Source organism: Loxodonta africana, chromosome 5, assembly GCF_030014295.1.
Source record: "Loxodonta africana isolate mLoxAfr1 chromosome 5, mLoxAfr1.hap2, whole genome shotgun sequence".
In the NCBI taxonomy this organism is placed as follows: Eukaryota; Metazoa; Chordata; class Mammalia; order Proboscidea; family Elephantidae; genus Loxodonta; species Loxodonta africana.
In genome coordinates this window covers 76040765-76060557 of record NC_087346.1, presented here as the reverse complement: position 1 = coordinate 76060557, position 19793 = coordinate 76040765, and the positions used below count along the sequence as shown (strand labels likewise).

At 40.6% G+C, this 19793-nt stretch overlaps 1 protein-coding gene across 1 annotated transcript in view; it reads left to right on the top strand.

Moving 5' to 3' along the window:
* The window catches only part of FRAS1 (Fraser extracellular matrix complex subunit 1), a 524357-nt gene that overhangs the window by 300345 nt on the left and 204219 nt on the right, over positions 1 to 19793 (top strand). The window contains exon 20 of the mRNA XM_064285669.1: positions 708 to 851. Within this exon, the coding sequence (XP_064141739.1) occupies positions 708 to 851 (144 nt within the window). The remainder of the gene's footprint in view (positions 1 to 707; positions 852 to 19793) is intronic.

The following is a 19793-nucleotide window of genomic DNA, read 5'->3' as shown; positions in this document are numbered from 1 at the left end:
CTGTGGATGGCATCTGACTCTGATGAAAAGTTTTGGTATTATATTCTGTATGTGGTTCTCTCCTTGCCTAACAGAAATTGCTGTGAAGCAAAAATGTCTCCCTCTTGCTCCTGTCCTCCTCTCTCCTTGAGTCATGGGATTTTAGGGGGCAGGGTAGGAAGAGTGCTTACAACACACTTTTCTTTGTGACTCTGATTTGAACTTCCTTATTTGCACAGATAGGGATGCGTATGCTGGCCCCTCTGGAATGCATGGCCGATTACTCAAATTTTTGTGGTTCTAGAATCCAGTTCTGTCCTTGAAGAGTATTCTTATTGATACCATAAATGCCGCCTCTTGGGGTCTGGCAGCACAAATGGTTTTCAGTCAGCTACTAACCTAAATGGTGGCTTTTCGAGCCCACCCAATGACTCCATGGAAGACCTGGTGAACTGCTTCCATAAAGACTGCAGCCAAGAAAACCCTGTGGAGCAGTTCTACCCTGTAACATACAGGATAACCATGAGTCAGAATCAGCTCGACTGCAACAGGTTTCATTTGTTTGGTTTTGGTCAAGTCTGAGGACATGAAGTCTTGCTCAGGAACGTTCAAAAGATGATTAGAGTTGAAGTCTGCCCTTAATGTACTTTGCAAAGGCATATTACATACATCATGAATTCACAAGCCAAGCTGCTAATTTGAATCCTGTTTCTTATTTTTCCACCTAGAATGCCACCCAACCTGCAGGCAGTGCCACGGCCCGTCGGAATCTAATTGCACCTCTTGTCACCCTCATGTCACCCTTATGGGTGGAAGCTGCAGGACCAACTGCAAGGAGGAGCAGTTCCTCAACCTCATGGGGTACTGTGCTGGTGAGTGAGAACTCCTTTGTAGTCCCCAGAAATCACTGGTTAGTGGCTGGGGTTTTTCATACCAGGCTTAAGAAGACCCTTGTACTTGTCCTTTGTCATCAGATTAGAATTTCTTTGTTGGGAGATGCTTGTCTCTTATTCACCGCTTCCTAACAGGCATTTAGTATATATCTATGAATTCAAATGGAATTTTCTAGTAACACTCTGAGATTGCCGAAAAAAACTTAGAACTTCACATTAATAAAGATTGAAGTAATAGTACATCATATGCATTTGGCATCCTTCGTCTAAGATAATAAAACCCCTTTTAAAAACAATCACTCCAAAGTTGGTCTTGTCTATATTATCTCCTGTCTCTTGCAATAAAGAAACTTTATTGTCAGGCCAGGCACAAAAACTGGGGAGGATTAACCTATAAATGGATCAGTTGGCTCGGAAGATAGAATTTTCCTCATTTGAAAACTCAGATCTCAAAAAAATAAATTAGGAAAGCAGTCTGGAATTTGAATAGCGATGAAGGAGCCATGCAGTGTTTGTGCTCATCCAGTCACAACAAACAATTATGAGTGCTTAAATCTATTACTAATGGTCAGATGCTCAGAATACAAAAAAAAAAAAAAGGAATAAGATAGTAACCCTGCTCCCAAAGAACTTAGTCTGGAGAGAGGAATTTTCAGGTTAGCAGGTTATTATATGGAGTTCCTGAGCAGTACAAATGGTTAATGTGCTTGGCTGCTAATCAAAAAGTTGGAAGTTTGAGTCTGCCTGGAGGAATCTGGGAAGAAAGGCCTGGCAATCTACTTTGAAAAGTCAACCATTGAAAACCCTATGGAGCATAGTTGTACTCTGACATGCATGAGGTCACCATGAGTCAGAATTAACTTGATGGAAACTGGTTACTGGGTTACTATATATTTCTTGACCCATTTCACCAAATTATAGGAGAAATTTGCATAAATTTGCTGGCACAGCTGTTTTCACAGCTCTAATGGGCTTCTTGACAGGGAGGCATTCTGGGATGCTGAAGGGTAAGTGGGAAAGTTGAGAAAACATGCTGGAGGGGCTGATCTGACCATAGCGTTTGTCCCTGGACAGGGAGAAGGATGTGACCAATTGTGTAATTCACAGCATCCAGCAGAAACATTCAGTTGGGCTGGCACTGATACCTCAGTTGTTCAGTCTGATGGACGGGGGCACAGCGAGTCAATGACAGTGCTCCAAGATTAGCTGGTGATGATGGCATCATGTTCCCTTAGTCCTTTCATTTTGACACATGACTTTTGCTAAGGACAGAGGTTGGAGGGCAAGTCCATACCCTAGGAAAACTGAACAGTCAAGAGCAAAGCTACCACCAAACACACTGCTGGGATTCAAGGCAGAAGCCCGCTTCTAAAGACTGCTGACATTTTAGGAGCAAGGGAAAGTAGAAGCTCAGAGAATTTGGGCTTAAAACTAATTAGAAGCCCCAACAGCTGTCGGGTGTAAGCCTATTGCCAGCACTGCCAGTTGTAGTCAGGACTGACTTGGGAAGTGGACAGATGGGAGGTACTAGTGCCTACTTCTGAAAGGGAATCTGAGGATAACAGGGGCTGTTATGGTTTGTAAGCTTGAGTTCAGCTGCTGATTCTTTAGGATATGGAGAAGCAGTTACCATGAGAACTAAGAGGTTCTTGACGTGGTTAAAGTACATTAGAAAATATTTACTGAGAACAAGCACTGAGTTGCTGCTGTGAGGGACTCAGATATCTTCCAGGCAGCTTAAGCCAAAAACACAAGTGAAGTTAACAAATAGTGTAAAACAATTTATGGGTAACAATGCCAATGGCAGTAAGGGGATATGTGTTGACTGTGATATTGCTGTGGTCCTATATTCACAGCGTAGGCTGTAGGAGTTCTGAGGAGACAGCAAAAACCAAGGTATGGAAGGTATCATACCAAGATTCTCAGAAGCACACTGAGGTCAGGGGGGCTTTCCAGGTGTGGTTCCACCATGAAATATGCTCAGAGGGGTAAGGCATGTGGGTTCTTCATGGCCAGTGAGTGGCCCACCTGACTGAAGAACATGAATTATATTAATTCATATTAGATGAAATGGGAAAATTTTAGTTGGAACCAGAATATAGAGAACCCAAAATTTGAGGTCAAAACCTTGAACTGAATCTTGTGGGCAATAGGGCCATGAGAAGTTTGGAAAGGGTTGTGACTTGACTAAAGGTGTGTTATAGGTTGGAAATCTGCAAGCTGGGTGAAAAAGGGACTGGAGCAAGGGAAGATTATAATCAGGGAGAAGAGTTAGAAGGTAGGACCTGAACAGCATCCTTCATAATGACTTCTATTTCCAACCTATTCTGCATGTGGACGCTAAAAATTTTATATAGGGACGTATTTTATAAATGGTTATATTAGCAGATTGGAAAAATTTAATTTTTAGTGAGCTCTGTTCTCTCCAATGTCCAGAGCCCTTTTTGATGGTAAATTAGGTGATTAGGAGATATGTTAATTTTTTTAAGGCTAATAGGGAACCATTAGACTAGAGAATCATGGGACTGGGCTAAATGACTCGGGGTCCCCAGCCCTAAAAAGCAGGTCCCATTAACATAATCAGAGGAGACAAATCTTGGCTGTTCTGGGAATTAAGTGTATTAAATAATGATTTTAAATAAGGTAACCATTTTCTGGTGCTCAGAAATCCTTTTGTTGGGTAGCAACTGTGTACTAATATTTGTTATGGAAAAATTTGACCAGTAACTTTCAGAGAAGTGCATTGACCCCAAAGTTTGCTTTTTCAATAAATGTATGCCCTTTCCAAACACTTCCCACCTATCAATGTATTTGTTCATTTATTGATTCATCAAACAATTATTAAGCATACTCTCCATGTTAGGCACTGTCCTATGCTCTGAGGATACAAAGATGAAGAAGATGTCGTGCCTGCATTCAAGAAATACACAGTTTAGTGAAGGAGAGGGATATGTGTTGCTATAATATTGCTGTGGTCCTGTATTCACAGTACACCGTATTAGATGAGCCTGTGGGAAGAGGACCCTAACCCAGATGGAGTGGGGTGGGAACATATATGTGGAGGGGGTAGTAGAGTCTGTCTGGAGCATGTCTTTTGATACCTAAGGTGATTTTGAAAGGTAAGTTAGAATTAGAGGGTTTTAGGGATTTTGAGGGCAGGATATTCAAGGAAATAGGCAACAGAATATGACGTTTTCAACAAGGTACCAACTAACAGTTAAGTAGAATGCAAATCCTGAGTATGGAGTGGTGGTACCTGAAGGAGAAGTAAGTACGGGTCAGATCATGAAGACTTTGTACGCTGGGGTTAAACAGAACATACTTTATCATCAAGGTTATGGATAACTCTTGAAAGTTTTCAGCAGGGGAGTGTTACGTGTGCATTTCTGTTAAGAGATTGCTTGGAAGAAGAAAAGACTGATTAGGAGGTAGTTGCAGGAATCCAGGAGAGAAATAAAGGCCTTTAAGTGAGAAAATTGCTGGGAGGAATGAAGAAAAGAGAGCAGGGCTTCATTAAGTATTAATGATATATTAGGTCAATCCACGTGAAATTGTTGTTTTGTGGGCAAAAATGGTCTAACGGTGGCAGTTTCATATGGTTCAACCTAACAGAAGCAACAGAACTTGGTGATCTCTCAGACCTGGGGCTAAGGAAAAGGGAGCTTAATGGATAGTACCACATACCAAGGGGCAGGAGCACATCTGAGAGGCAGTAAGGAAGATGATGTATGTGAATTTGGGGTGACAGAGGGGCATCCAGAGATAGCTGAGGGGGTAAGTAAACACAGGTTTCTTACTGTAGCCACCAGGAGCTCATGCACTATCTTTGTTTGACCCTGAACCCAAAGTCCTGGAATTTTTTTTTTTTTTTTTTGGTAACTAAAATGTTGCCTCAGTCAGGTCCTAGTTAACCTCATGGAATGTTTAGATGACTTTTACCTGAACTTGGGAAGCTGTTAAGAGAAGCCATGCGATGACAGACAAAGCAGATGATAATCTGCCCCGTGGAGGGCCATCAGTGGGATGTGTTTGCACTGTCCTTCGGAATCCTCGTGCACTGGAAGCCCGGGAGGAGAACCCTCTCTACTCCCTCTCTTGTAGGATGGTAGGATTTACTCACAGGATTTATTCTCTATCTGAGCTGTACCTAAGATCATCATCAGAGAACTCTTAATTATACTTAGCTGTTTAAAAAAGAAAATTACATCTAATCTGTTATACAGACAAGAGTAAACACATCCTGGGAACAGGTCCAATAACTTTAATGTGTTATCACATATGGAGATGTCATATGTGGGGTTTTGTTCCGCCAAGCCTATCAAAGCAAATATATAGTTTGTGAGATTTAGGCCAGGGCTGAAGGTTTTCAACAAAGATAAATGAGCTGGAGTGAAAGGCAGAAGTGGATAAGATTGCAGCAGACGTGGTGAAGTGCTATCGATAGCCAGGTTTTTTCCTTCACAGATTTTTTTTTTCCCCCCAAAATTTTCACCCAAATCTCAGCAACATGATCAAAAAATTCAAAGCCTGAGTGCTCTTTCCATTTGTCTTTCTCAGCTGAAACATTTCTCCTCTTTATAGAAAAAGGTGAGACTAAGGAGGAAAACATAGACTTGAGCTTTGTGGAATACCAAATGGTATGGCTGGCTATATGTTTGAGTTATTATGCAGAAAAGGAGATATAATGCTGCAGTTCTAACATTGTACAGGGAAAGACTAGAAAAATTAAAACGTTTGATTTATTAACCCCTTGCTGCCCAGTCAATTCCAACTCATAGAGACCCCATGTGTATCAGAGTAGAACTGTGCTCCAAAATCAGTGGTTGATTTTTTGGAACTCGACTGCAAGACCTTTCTTTCAAGCTTCCTCTGGGTGGACTTGAACCCACATTCTTTTCGTTAGTAGCCAAGTGCTTAACCATTTGAGCCATTCAGGGACTGTTACTGCATTAGGGTGATGGAATTCTGGGTGGTTAAAAATTTCTATTTGTTATTGTTTTATGACTCAATTTTTTAAAAAATACTTGTTCACCTTCTTTGTAAATCTGTGCCAGGATGTAAGCGAAAAGAAAACAAGTGACAGTAAAGAAATATCACTCTGAATGTTTTCATATTGTGTTCCATGGAACTCGAATCCTAAGCAATGGTTAATAGGTGTTATATGCAAAATAACACTCCTGGCCAAATAAGTTTGGGAACCTCTCAGTTAAAGTTATGCAAGTTTGTTTACTACAGGATTTCTCAGAACCTTAAATAAATATAGGTGCATTGTGAAACTACTGTAAAGGAGACTGGGTGTCATTTCCCAAACATTTAACTGTAGGTCCCCCCCGCCCCCACTTATTTTATTATAGCCTCTTACAGAGCTAATCACTGGTTTAAAGAACAATGTATGAAAATCTGCACTAACCGATGTTAATATTTTTAACAATTTGTTGGTGAAAAACAAAAGTATGAACCTGTACTTAGATTGTGGCTGGCCGGCATTCCTTCCTTTCCTTCCTCCATTCCTCCCTCACTTCTTTTCTCTGTGGGTAGGCAGACGGGTCACCAAGAGGCTTAGGTTTGCTATGTTTTTGCCTGCTGAAGAGCACTGAAGACCAGTCAGTAATTATTCCCCACCAGTGTTGGGTTTGACAAGTATTTGCACCTTGAGCTTGAGTGGAGCCATTTGCTGACTGATTAGAAAACCTGCTAACATTTTTCTTCCAAATCATAAAAACATTTCAATCGCTTCCACCGATTTGCCCATTTATTGTCATAATTTCTGAAAGAAGAAGGCCCTAAAAATTGGTAAAGAAAGAGGAAATGCACAGACTAAAAGCAACAAATCCTTTTTTTTTTTTTTGGAATAAGCTGCTGCAACTACAGCGCAGTGTAATAAATAACGTCAGGTCATGTTGAACATGATCAAGAACCTGGGAAAGAGCCCTGTACGAGTCACTATGCCCGCTCTCTGCCTCCAGACATGGGGACTTGATGGCAGAGAGGTGGGAGCCAGTGCCGTTTTCCAATAGCTTTTACCATGTGGGTTGGCCCTGCCCTACATCTTGCTGTGGCTGCTCCTGTAGTTAAAAGTAGAAAGGAAGGAAAGAGACACACGGTTTAAACATGTGCCAGTTACTACTTTATTTTGATTGTCAAAATCCTGCCCATTAGTCTCTCATGACTGGCTCAATTTCCTTCCCTTCCAGGACCAGCTTCCTCTTGGCCTCTCCCACATCGTAATTACAGTGTGCTGGTTGTTTCTACCAATTACCTAGCACTTGACGTTAACTACTCAGGTCCTCTGTGAGTGACCTTTTCAGAGTATCTAATAATGGGTGACTGTTCTGAGGTCTTATTATGGGACAAGCTCTGTGTTCGTTGCTTTGAATGCAATTTGGCATTTTATATTCACAGTCATCCTCCAAAGTAGGTACTAATTTTATCCCCATTTTACAATGAAAAAACTGGAGCAGAGAAAGGTTAAGTAAGTTGCTCAAGATGACAGAAATAGGAAGTAATAGAGCCAAGATTTGAGCCTAGGTATTGTGATTCCGGAATCCACGTACTTAACCATTTTGTTATCCTCCATGATGCCTACTACAATTCATTACACTCAAGAGGGCAAAGAAAGACTTTGATTGGTGGATTGAAAGGTGGACTGGCAGGGAGTGGTATGGCAGATATGGTGCTTTAGGGAGGTACTCTTGGGAAGAGTTGCAAGCACTTGCCAGTCTGTTTTAAAAGCTAAGGTAAGTTTTTTAGACAGCCATGTGTACTATTGTGTATTATCCTTCTTAACTAAATCAACTTAAAAAAAATTAATGCATACTAATTTTTTTCTTATGCTTTAAGGTGTTTACAGCTCAAGTTAGCTTCTTATTCAAAAATTTATACACATATTGTTTTGTGACGTTAGTTGCAATCCCCACAATGTGACAGCACACTCCCCCTTTCTACCCCGGGTTCCCTGTGTCCATTTGATCCGTTCCTGTCCCTTCCTGCCTTCTCATCCTGCTTTTGAACAGGTGCTGCCCTTTTGGTTTTGTATATCTAATTAAACTAAGAAGCACGTTCCTCACGTGTATTATTTTTTGTCTTATAGTCCTGTCTAATCTTTGTCTCAAGAGTGGGCTTCAGGAATGGTTTCAGTTCTAGGTTAACAGTGCGTCTGGGGTCATAGTTTCAGGGGTTCCTCCACTCTCTGTCAGACCATTAAGTCTAGTCTTTTTACGTGAATTTGAGTTCTGTTACACATTTTTACCCTGCTTTGTCCGGGACTCTCTGTTGTGTTCCCTGTTAGGGAGGTTGTGTGTACTAAATTTTAATGACTTACATCACTTCGCATTTACTTACAATCTTTTTGAGTATATACACACATGCATTTTTCATATTTGTAGTCAATAGCTATGTATCTGTGTTTAGTCTTTTAAATATCACTTTAATTTACATATTTCTCATATGTTGGCAAATATTGAAAGAGCCCACATAACTATCATTTTTAATTGCTAAATGACATCCCATTATGCTTGTGTAACTTAGTTTGGACATTTTCCTGCTATGGGCCTGGGAGATAGGACCAGGAGGTGGATTTGCTGCTCGGTCCATGGTAGATTAAATATGAGTTCCAAGGCCACAGCTGTGAGTAGGTCTGTTTTTTATATTATTGTTCATAGTAATAATGGAGTGCTTATGGCCCCTTTTAACTTTCAAAGCATTTTCTCACATATTTTCTCATTTGATCATCCCAAGAACCCTTCTTGTAGAAGTGGGAAAACTAGACCTAACAGTTTCCATTTTGTTGACTGGAAAATCAAGAGCTTGGTGCAGGGCCTAACTAGCACATAGATGGTGCTCAAGAAATGTTGGGTAAAATGAATGGCTCAAATCTGGTGTCCTAGTGTCTCTCCTAATTCCTTATAGTGCATCACATGGTAATTATATTCCTTTTAATGTGATCCATATTTTGGTTCTTTTCACCTCCCTCTTCATTCTAGCCCTGTTCTTCTCTCTCTCTCTATTTTTTTCTTGTATTTTCTGTTTTCTCTTTTCTAGCACCTTTTTGTTTTCCTTATCTTTTTTTTTTTTGTATTGCACTTTCTTTTCTTATTTCTCATCCTGTCACCCTATCTTCTATTGCCCGAACTATGAATTGCATATCCAGTCTCTCTCCAGAAACTTCAGTGATTGTCTCTTCTTTGTTTTCCTGGTTTGTATGTTGTTTAAGAGACCACATTGTCTAAAAAAGGAAGATTGAATGTTTAAGGCATTTCTTTTCTTTGAACTTTCCCTTTCAGGAAAAAAAGAACATGACCTATGCTTAAATTGAGGCCTTCCTAAATTCAAAAGAAAAATGTACTTTTCTCCTTCAGGTGACTTTTGTTAAACAGATACCTTACCTAGCTTTGGTAATGTCAGAAAGACCTTACTTGCAAGCTTTCAATGCCACAAGGCTCCCAGTGGAATCAGAATTGTTGTTGGCTTCGTAAGAACTGCAGGCCAGGGCCTGAATTACAGAGAAGGCTTCCACTGGTCTATACAAAAAGAAGGCAGCTGAATTTAAACTCATAGGTTATCCTTCAGTATTAAAGATAGCAAAACTGCTAAGGCTATGTACTTACCTACTTTTTTTTTTTTTAAACAAATGTAAATCCGGTGGCTTACTTACGATAGGCAAAAATAGTGACTTACATGCAAACATGATCATCAGTAGCGATGTCAGAACTGATTGGACCTACTACAGATAAAGATTACGGTTGTTGTTAGTTGCCATCGGGTCGATTTGGACTCATGACAGCCCCATGTGTTACAGAATAGAACTGCTCCATAGGGTTTTCTTGGCTATAATCTTAACAGAAGTGAGGATGGTGAAACTCTGTATCACTTAGTTTAAACATGTTATCAGGAGGGACCAATTCCTGAAAAAGGACATCATGCTTGGTAGAGGGTCAGCACAAAAGAGGAGGACCCTCAACGATATGTATTGACACAGTGGCTGCAACAATGGACTCAAACATACCTACTATTGTGAGGATAGTGCAGGACCAGGCAATGTTTCATTCTGTTATACAAAGGGCACTATGAGTTGGAGCTGACTCAAAGGCACTTAACCACAACAATCTTAATGGAACCAGATCACGAGGAACTTTTTTTCCATGGTACTGCTGGGTGTTAGCTAATGCCTTCTGAGCGCTTACTGTGTGCCAGGTCTTCACATTCACTCTCTCATTTAATCCTGGCTGCAGCCCTGGGAAGTCAGTCCAATGATTGGTGGTGTTGTTGTTAGGTGCTATTGAGTTATTTAGGACTCATAGCAAACCTGTGGACAACGGAATGAAATGCTGACTAGTCCTGTGCAATCCTCACAATCATTGCTGTGTTTGAGCCCATTGTTGCAGCAACTGTGTCAATTCATCTCATTAAGGATCTTCCTCTTTTTCACTGACCTTGATAAAAAAAAAATTTTTTTTTTTTTATCAAGCATGATGTCCTTCACCATGGACTGGTCCCTCCTGATAACATGCCTAAAGTACGTGAGAAGAAGTCTCACCATCCTGGCTTTTAAGGAACATTCTGGCTATACTTCTTCCAAGACAAATTTTTTCATTCTTCTGGCAGTCCATGGTATATTCAGTATCCTTCACCAGCATGATGATTCAAATACATCAGTTCTTCTTCGGTCTTCCTTATTCATTGTCCGGCTTTCTCATGCATGCATATTAGGCTATTGAAAATACCATGGCTTGGGTCAGGTGTACCTTAGTCCTCAAGGTGACATCTTTGCTTTTTAAAGAGGTCTTCTGCAGCAGCTTTGCCCAATATAATACTGTCTGAGTTCTTGACGGCTATTTCCATGGGCGTTGATTATGGATCCAAGTAAAATGAAATTCTTGACAACTTCAATCTTTTCTCAGTGTATCACACTGTAACTTATTAATCCAGTTGTGAGAATTTTTGTTTTCCTTATGTGGAGGTGTAGTCCGTACTGAAGGCTGTAGTTTTTGATCTTCACTGGTAGCATCTCCATCTTATAGGACAAGAGACGGAGATTAGAGATGTTAACCAGGTTATTCAAAGTTTAAAGCTAGTAAGCAGTGGAGCTGAGTTTTGAACCCAGACAGTGCCACTCCAGAGAGCATATATGTAAGCATTGTGTCTTGTGCTTTTATCACCTGATCCAGCTTCAGTAAGATCCTCTCTGCTTCCCAGAGATCCTTTTGTTTTCCTTTTTTCCATGCTTTGGGATATCGTTTACCCTGATGTTTCCATATGCACTCTGGTACGCTCTTCCCCAATCAAATCTCACATTACTCTTGTCACTCATATTTCTTTTTTTTTATTTAGAAAATCGAAAAGCTCCCTCACCTTTTCCCCTCAAGTCTCTCTATATCTTCTTCTATAATAAAAATCAGCTGCTGTCGAGTTGATTTGACTTATGGTAACCCCATGTGTGTTAGAGTTGAACTGTGCTCCATAGGATTTTCAGTGGCTGATTTTTTCAAAAGTAGATTGCCAAGCCTTTCTTCTAAGGGGCCTCTGGGTGGATGCCAACCCTTTGGTTAGCAGCTGAGCACATTAACCTTTTATACCACCCAGGGACTCTGTATCTCCTTCTACTTAAGTCTTTTTCCTTACCTCCCCCTTTGAGAAAGGAGCTTCCTCACCATTGCCAAGGGATTGCCTCCACCTGGGACCTAGGGCCTCTCTGCTTGCGTTGCCTTCACAGGCTGGCCTCTCTAACCAGGTGTTGCCTCTCTGATTACTCGTTTCATCTCCCTCCTTCACTATTTATTATTCTCTCTCTTCTCCCTTGCTGACCCCCCTTTATTCTAGTGGCCTTAGTGTCTTTCACAACCTTGATCTTCATTTCTATTTTCCCCTTAGATTATACCCCAAGTGCATGTTAATCATCTCTAGGCCCTCATTTCCATTTACCTGATCTACGGGAAAACCATACTCAAAATGCTCCAAAGAAAATTCCTCATCTTCATTCCCCCCACCACAACCAGGCCCTTTTCTTCCTCCTGGTGACTTTCTTGCCCACCCACTACTGATTTTTAATCGGTGCAATTCAAAACCTTTTAGTTACACCTGTTTCCTCCTGTTTTGTATCAGTGCAATCTATTCCACTTCTCACAACTGAATGAAGGAATTCAATTAGTCCCATTTCAATCTATTTAATTGTTTCCAACTGCAAATGCAATACTTCTTCCTCTAACCCCAGCCATCTGAAGTTAGGTCAGGTCCCACAAGTTAAAGGGCACAGTCCTCCAGCCTGCAGAGTTGTCCAAAATTCAAATGCCAGCAAAAATCTTGGGGATCCTTACCCCCTTCACTTCTGACCTGCTGGCTACAAATTCAGGGTTCTGTCTACACCTTCACGATGCCAGCCGTATACTTGGAAGTCCCAAGGGCCCCTCTCACGTCTGACCTGCTGGCGAGAAATTTGTGGGTTTTTTACTACCCTTCAAGATGGCAGACATAAGCTCAGAGGTTCCCAGGGCCTTCCTCATATCTGATCTGCTGACTCCCGCTACTCCCTTGATAATTCACTAAAGTGACTTATAGAACTCAGGAAAGGGCTATACTTAAGATTGTAGTTTTATTATAGCAAAAATGATGCAAATGAAGAGACATATAGATCAAAGTCTGGAAGGGTTCCCAATGTAAAGCTTTTATGTCCCAAAAAGGAACATACCAGCTACCCACCCATGTGCACTGATGTCTGTCACCAACTAGGAAGTCCATGGAACTTCTGTATCCAAAGCCTTTGTTTGGACCTCATTACATAGGCATGATTGCTTGAATTATACCCCCTCCACTGAGGTCAGCTAAAGAGTTTTTCTGATAGGACCAGTCCCCATCTGAGCCATTCATTAGCATAAGTTGTTATCAAAGACACTTCAATCACTGGGGAAATTCCCAGGTTTAGAGGTTGTCTCTCAGGAAGCATGGATAAAGATCAAATTCTTTGGGTAAAGCTAATTGTAAACCTCACACCACCCTATCCCTATTCTGCATTCTGATCACTGCCATATCTTGTAAATTCTACCTTTGCATTGGCTCTTGGATGTATTGTCTTTTCTTTGTTTCCACAGGGTAACCCAACCTCACCTATCCTAGGTGACAGCCTCAGTTTTTTGTTTTCCTAAATAAAGGCCCTTCTCTACCAAGGCTCTCCCCACTCCTTCCCAAGAGGAGGGTAATGGTTCTTGAAGATCACCTTCGGTTTAAAAAGCACTCTCTTTTATGCTCAAAACTTGTTACTGGCTTCTCATTGCCTACTAAATTAAGTGTAAATTTCTCCCCTGATTTTGAAGACCCCGGTCTCTCTTGAATCCTGAGTGTCTGAAGCTCTAGCCATGCTGAATGCTCTTACTCCCTCCAAACTTAACCTCCCGTGTGCTGTTGCGTAGCTCTTTTCTCCTAAGTTGACTGTCCTCAGCTAGCACCATTTGTAAGCATCAAATAAGCATACAAGTTCAGGTCCCCCTTATTCCCATTGAATTATCTATTTTCTGGTACTCCGTTGACTCCTATTGCATTTTAGGCTTGGTTTCTTTAGGCACTTGTATCCTGGTCATCAGTTAATGAGCATCCTGAGGGAAGTCTGAGTCCGATTCATTGCTATGTCCCCCATAGTAGCTTCTATAGTGCCTCATAGCTAGCAGACTTTTCATGAATGTTCTCGGAAGTGAGCCGTTTTCTATTTTTGGAGGTAAACCAGGAGTAAGACATAAACTGATGGGAGGCCAGGTACAGGGCGTCAAGATACATGGACAGAAGTGGTGCTTATGTCACATTGTTGGCAGCTAGGGCTGGCACCAAGACTGCTGAGGGGAAAGCTTTGCTCTTATATTTGAAACTGCTGTTCCCCTGCACCCACCCTTCTTCAGATGGTCTGTTTCTTGTCTCCTTCTGCAGCTTTCTCATACCGGTGAGTTTGTCATCACTGGGTGGAAATTGCTGTCCTATAAGGGCAAGGTTAGTCTAATCTAGTGTTTTTTCTTTGGTTGGTTTTTTTAAGGGTAAAACAATAGGCTCAGACACTGAAAAAAAGGAAAGTTTTTCTTGCTTGTTTGGTTGGCTGGTTTTGTTTTGTTTTACAGTTTTTGTACTAATTCAGAACTTCCAACGAAAAGAACACATGGTTTCTAAGAGCTTGTAGGTAGAGTGGGATCAAGGTCATATGACCAAAAGGGAAAGATAGAATGCGTCTTTCTTTTCTCTTCTGCCATCTGAGTGTTATTTCCTGGTTTTCTTCTGTACCTATCTTACAAAGTAGAACCCCGTGAGTTTTAAAAGAGGCATCAGAATTCATATTCTATGTGCTTTAAGGGCCCTGAGTTTCACCGTGAAATCATTTCTTTTTCACCTGATGAGGAACAAGCTACATGTGGTGATTATTTCAGCCACCTCTGAGCGCAGCTAATGTGGTTTTATTAGGAACCTAACCGACTGACAGGACATCATTAAAATCTTACTGTGTATCTAAATCTGTCTGTATAGGTCATTATTTATCAGCTAAGGAGTCACTGTCCCATAAAACTGACATCCAAAACCATTGCTTCAACAGTACACATTTACTTTAATATCTTCAAGCTTTTCTTGACTGAAAGACGTGAAATAAGTCATTTTACCACCGTGTGCGTCCATCCATCATGAGGCGGGTAATCTGCACGGATCCCCGAAGCAGGGCCTTTGTGATTTGAAGAAAGCATCACACAGTGATGACCATGTGCAATTTGCTCGCAGCTGCAGGGCGACATATTAGGGGGTATTGCAGCTACTGAGTCAAAATATTAATTTTTTGTCTACTTAAATTTTTAGGATATCCGTATGCCATGCATGTTTAGAAAACAAGTGAAATCTTCTGCTTGCTTGTAGAACAAGAAATGTATTTCAGCCAGAGCTAATACTCCATTTCCAGACTACCCTTGTAATATGTTCATTAATTTGCTTGTTTAAAGTGCTAACCGGGTTTATTAGCAAGCGGGCACATATACAACTGACAAGAATTCCATCTGTGCTCCCCACCCGCCACCCCAACACACACACATGCTTGCACCCTGGTAACCTGAAACAGGCTAAGCATAAACGTATCCTGAGTCTCTCTTCTTTCCTCATTGCTCTTAATGAATCTTATATTTAAAGACTCTTCACCGTAATTGAAAGAGTGACAAATAAGGATTTAATTACTGTGTAACAATAGGAGGAAATTGGGAGCCAGCCTCCGCAGTAGGCGCTGTTTTAAGCATTTAATGAAAGCACACGCACCAGTTAAACATATTTGAGGTCAGCCTTCTTTTTCTTGATTACAGGCAGAGAGGTCAGATGTAGACGCTTTACCTCACAGATGGGGCTTTTAGGAAGGGATGTTAATCCTTGCAGAGGCTGCTAGATTGGTGGGTTGGGCGCTCAATTCCTCTATTTTAGTAAGTGCAGTCCTGGTACAAATTAAGTGGTGACAGTATAAACTTCCTCTAGTGTGTCCTGTGAAATTGTTCCAAATATCACCTGTGGGGAGGAAAGGCGTGGAAGGGAGTGAGAAGGATGAACTGATCTAGCAAAATTCTTCTTTGCTTTGCTTTTCTCTTTTCCTTGTCTATTACGTAGGGATAATAACATTACCTACTTTATCTTTTCAAATGAGAGAATGCATTTAAAGTAATGAGTGCAGAGCTCAATAAATAAAAAAAAAAAATTAATAATAGGAATTTTACTCTTTTGATATTGTCCCTTAAGAAATAATATGAAATGAAGACAAAGATTTATGCACAGATATTTATCATAACTTTAATTATAAAAGTGGGGAAAATTGGAACTAAATGCTCAAACTATGAATTTTACTCTTTTGATATTGTCCCTTAAGAGATAATATGAAATGAACACAAAGATTTATGCACAGATAGTTATCATAACTTTAATTATAAAAGTGGAAAAAATTGGAACTAAATGCTCAAACTATAAGAAAAATGTTTTGGGGGTTTTTCGTTTGTTTATCCAATTCTGGTACAGTATTAAAAAAAAAAAAAACCACTGCTACTGAGTCAATTCGAATTCACAGCAACCCTATGGAACAGGGTAGAACTGCCCCATAGGGTTTCTAAGGCCATAATCTTTATGGAAGCAGACTGCCACATCTTTCTTCCATGGGTTTGCACTGCTGACCTTTTGGTTAGCAGCTATGTGCTTTAGCAACTGCACCACTAAGGCTCTGAAACATTATAAACCAAAAAACCAAACCTGTTGCCATCGAGTTGATTCTGACTCCTAGGATACAGCCCCTAAAAATGATATATGCAAAGAGTTCCTAATGACATGTAGAAATTTTGATGATATTGAGTGAAAAAAGCACTATATGACAACATTTAATATGTTCTCATCTAGGTAAAAATCTATATGTATAAAATTGTATAGAAAATGGACTGAAAGAAAAAAATGTTAGTGTTAGTAGTGATTGACCTTGAAAGGCATACTTTTTTTCTCTTGCTTGTTTTTATGCAAAGGTGATTTTTATGCTTATTTATTCTTTGTAAAAATATTTTTCATATTTTCTTCCAAGAGTTATCTTGTAGTCAGAAAAATAAACCCTCAAGATCCCTGTTGGAGCCTCACTTGGCCCCTCTCTTGTGTAGAAGATCACAATGACTCCTGGGCTCGAGCCTGCAGCATGCTTGCAGGTGGCACCCAGTGGGACTGGCCACTTGTAGCCTGTCATGGCTGAGCTCTGTAGTTTGCCCTGGGGAACTATACTTTTCTGGTTGTAAGTTAAAATACTAGCATTAATCCTTATGTCCTTGTAGCTCTGATTTCTGGCTTCTTTCCCTGCACATCATTACTCATTTTGAGATCTCTCAAGGAACTCTCTCATGCAATGAGACTTTGACGTCGAGATTCTGAAGACAAAGGTGTTCCTTAGGTTTTACGAATTTTTTATTCTCTTCTGCTTGGTTTAATAAAAATCAGTCAACCAACCTTCAGAGCAGGATTTCAGAGTGTATCTTTTTTAAGTGGTATTCTGCTAGGAGCTTGTATATGACAGAGTTGGGAAGGGAGGTTTGCATGAATGGATTAATGTGGGTCCCACTCAGATTGCTGTTTTGGAAAGAAACTACTCAAGGGGTTGGATGTTCGGTACGACTTTTTATGCCATGGCACGAATATGGGTCATGAACAAGTAAGAGTTAGTCCAGTTTTTGAAACTCAGGTACAGTCTCCTTGTGTCAGGTAAAACTGTAAACTAACTTAGATTAATGTGATGCTGAGGGCAACCTGCAGTTGACTGATATTTTTCAAGTGTCATTTATTGATTTCTCATTCACCTCTGGGTACTCACTCCGTCATACAACGTGATGTGTCTGGGGATTCATCTGGTGCACTCTTATGGCTTAACAAGGAGCCTAGGAGAGGCAGAGGCCTTGAATAATTTCAGAGTCTCTGAAATTCTTGAGCCCTTTTGGGTATCTGTATACCAAAACCAGATTCAAATAGCCATATCTGGTTTAAGACTTTGAGGGAAGGAGACTTGATTAAGAGAATGGAAGAATTTGAGAGTTGTGAGGAATTCCTATATTTCTCAGTCAGTTAGAGGCAGAGAAAGAGGGTTGAAACAAGAGGAGCAGCAGGTAAAAGCATACTAAGGGAGGGGGGAGCCTCAAAGAGGATAGATGATCAAAAGTACAGGGTGTTGCAGAGGATTTGGGTAGGATATGGAATTAGTGGAGGCCATTAGCTTTGGTCATGAAGAGGCCCTCGGAGATCTTTTCAAGTGCAATGCCACAGTAGAATTATGGAGGTTGATGGCAAATTACAGTGTGAGAGAGGGAAGTTGGGTGGTGAACTGAAGGCAAGAGATGGGGTTGTTGTAGAGAAAAGCTTCTGGGAGGTAGATAATGCAGAGCATATCTGAATGTTGAGGTTGGGGAGACAGTGCAGAGAGATGGGGGATAAAATGTAGAATAATGTTGAGAATTGGATCAAGAATATATATAAAAAAATATGGATGGAAAAATTAACCATTTCATCCTCAGAGATGGGAGGAGATAAAATAAAAATGGGTAAAGATAAAAGTTTTGAGGTTGACAGGAAAAAATTGAAGGTGCTTATGCTTGATGGGCTGAGTGAAGTAGAAGATAAGATCACCTAAAAGGATGTGTGGAGTCTCTGGGTGGTGCAGATGGTAATGTGCTCAGCTGTTAACCAAAAGATTGGAGGTTCTGGTGCCTTGGAAGAAAGGCCTGGTGGTCTACTTCTGAAAAGTCAGTATTGAAAACTCTGTGGGGCACAGTACTACTCTGACATACACGGAGTCACCATGAGTCGGAGTTGACTCAATGGCTGCTTTTTTTTTTTTTTTTAGCGAGGATGTGGAAGATGAACAGAGTAGGGAAGAGAGTGGTAGAGAAGAGTGGTAAAGATTTAAAGCAGCTGCCATGAGGTTGGGAAGGAAGGTTCATAACCTAGCTCTGGCTTTCTTTAGAAGTAGTTAACACACATTAGGCTCCTCGTTTAGACTACTTCTAGAGATCCTTGAGATCAGACAAATTCATAAATATTTATTTTTTTGTGCCCACACAGTACTCCAGAGATCTGCTTACTTTCTCTTCAGAACATCCCCTTGGTGATCATTCTTTCTCATTTCTCTAATTGCATGCTAGAGAAAGCTTTTGTTAGATAAACCAGTCTTTACACCACTGAACACCTGCAGATCTTGTTTATGCATGCCTGAGCCCAGAATGCTTGCTAAGCACTTGCTATAAAGAGTAAGAAGCTATGACTTTTCAAATAATGGATCCTTGAATCGTGAGTGTTTCCCAGGTTTCCAATCCGAATCAATATTCCAATCCAACCCACTGATTAAGGTATTTTGAAGCTTTTTGGGCCTCCCTTTTGCAGCTTTAGGATTGTTCACCTGACACTGTGGGGAGGATATAGGGAAAAGAGAACTAAATGCTTGGCATTCTGTGGAATCCATATACCAAACCATGGGGGTAAATAGCTTCCTTATCGTATTTCTCTTAATACAGTCATCATTTCCTTTATAATTTACTTAAGAGCTGTAATGAGGATTAATTTGGCTCTTAGGATATCATGAATTGTTCCTAATATTGACAAAAACCTGCTTGTAATTTGAAACTCCCAAAGTTCAGAGAAAGGTCAGGGGCTATTAGTTTACATGGCTGCTAGAAGTTAGCATTTGTGAGAGACATTTTTGGCTCAACTCCTGGGGTGGCTCTAGAGGTACTAGAAAGCTTTCCCATGCAGTCGAGTGAGCTCTGGGCTTGGGCATGAGATCTGCTTCTTGTACAGGGAACACATCTTAAATGATCACCAATTAAGAAAGTGTACCACTATTATCACTAAGGGTAGAGAGGTGAAGTCCTGTTTTAACAGATTTCAGGGGGCAGACAGTTTGTTGTATTGACATGGGTTTTTTTGTTTTTAGGAAAACATTGCTAGAAATCACAATAATTTCTATCTACAAGGCCTTGAGCTGAAACAACAAGACATAGCTGGTCCCTGAGTGAAGAATTACCAGTTGGCGTTAAGTTGATTGCGACTCATAGTGACTGCATGTGTGTCAGAGTAGAATTGTCCTCCATAGGGTTTTCAGTGGCTGACTTTTTCCAAAGTAGATTGCCAAGCCTTTCTTCTAAGGTGCCCCTGGGTGGACTCCAACCTTTTGGTTAGTAGCAGAGTGCATTAATCATTTGTACTACCCAGGAACTCGTGGGTGGAGAATCTGCAAGTGCAAATGAGTGCTTTGAATTGTATAGAAGAAGATGGAAAGGCCTTATAAATAGAACTCTTTTCTCTTTTCCTGGGTCTTTATTCTTTTTTCGTTTTGGTAGGTAATTTAGGACTAGTGGATTTTTTTTCCTCCTTTGGAATAAAACAAAAAGAACCCAAACCTGTTGCCGTTGAGTCGATTCC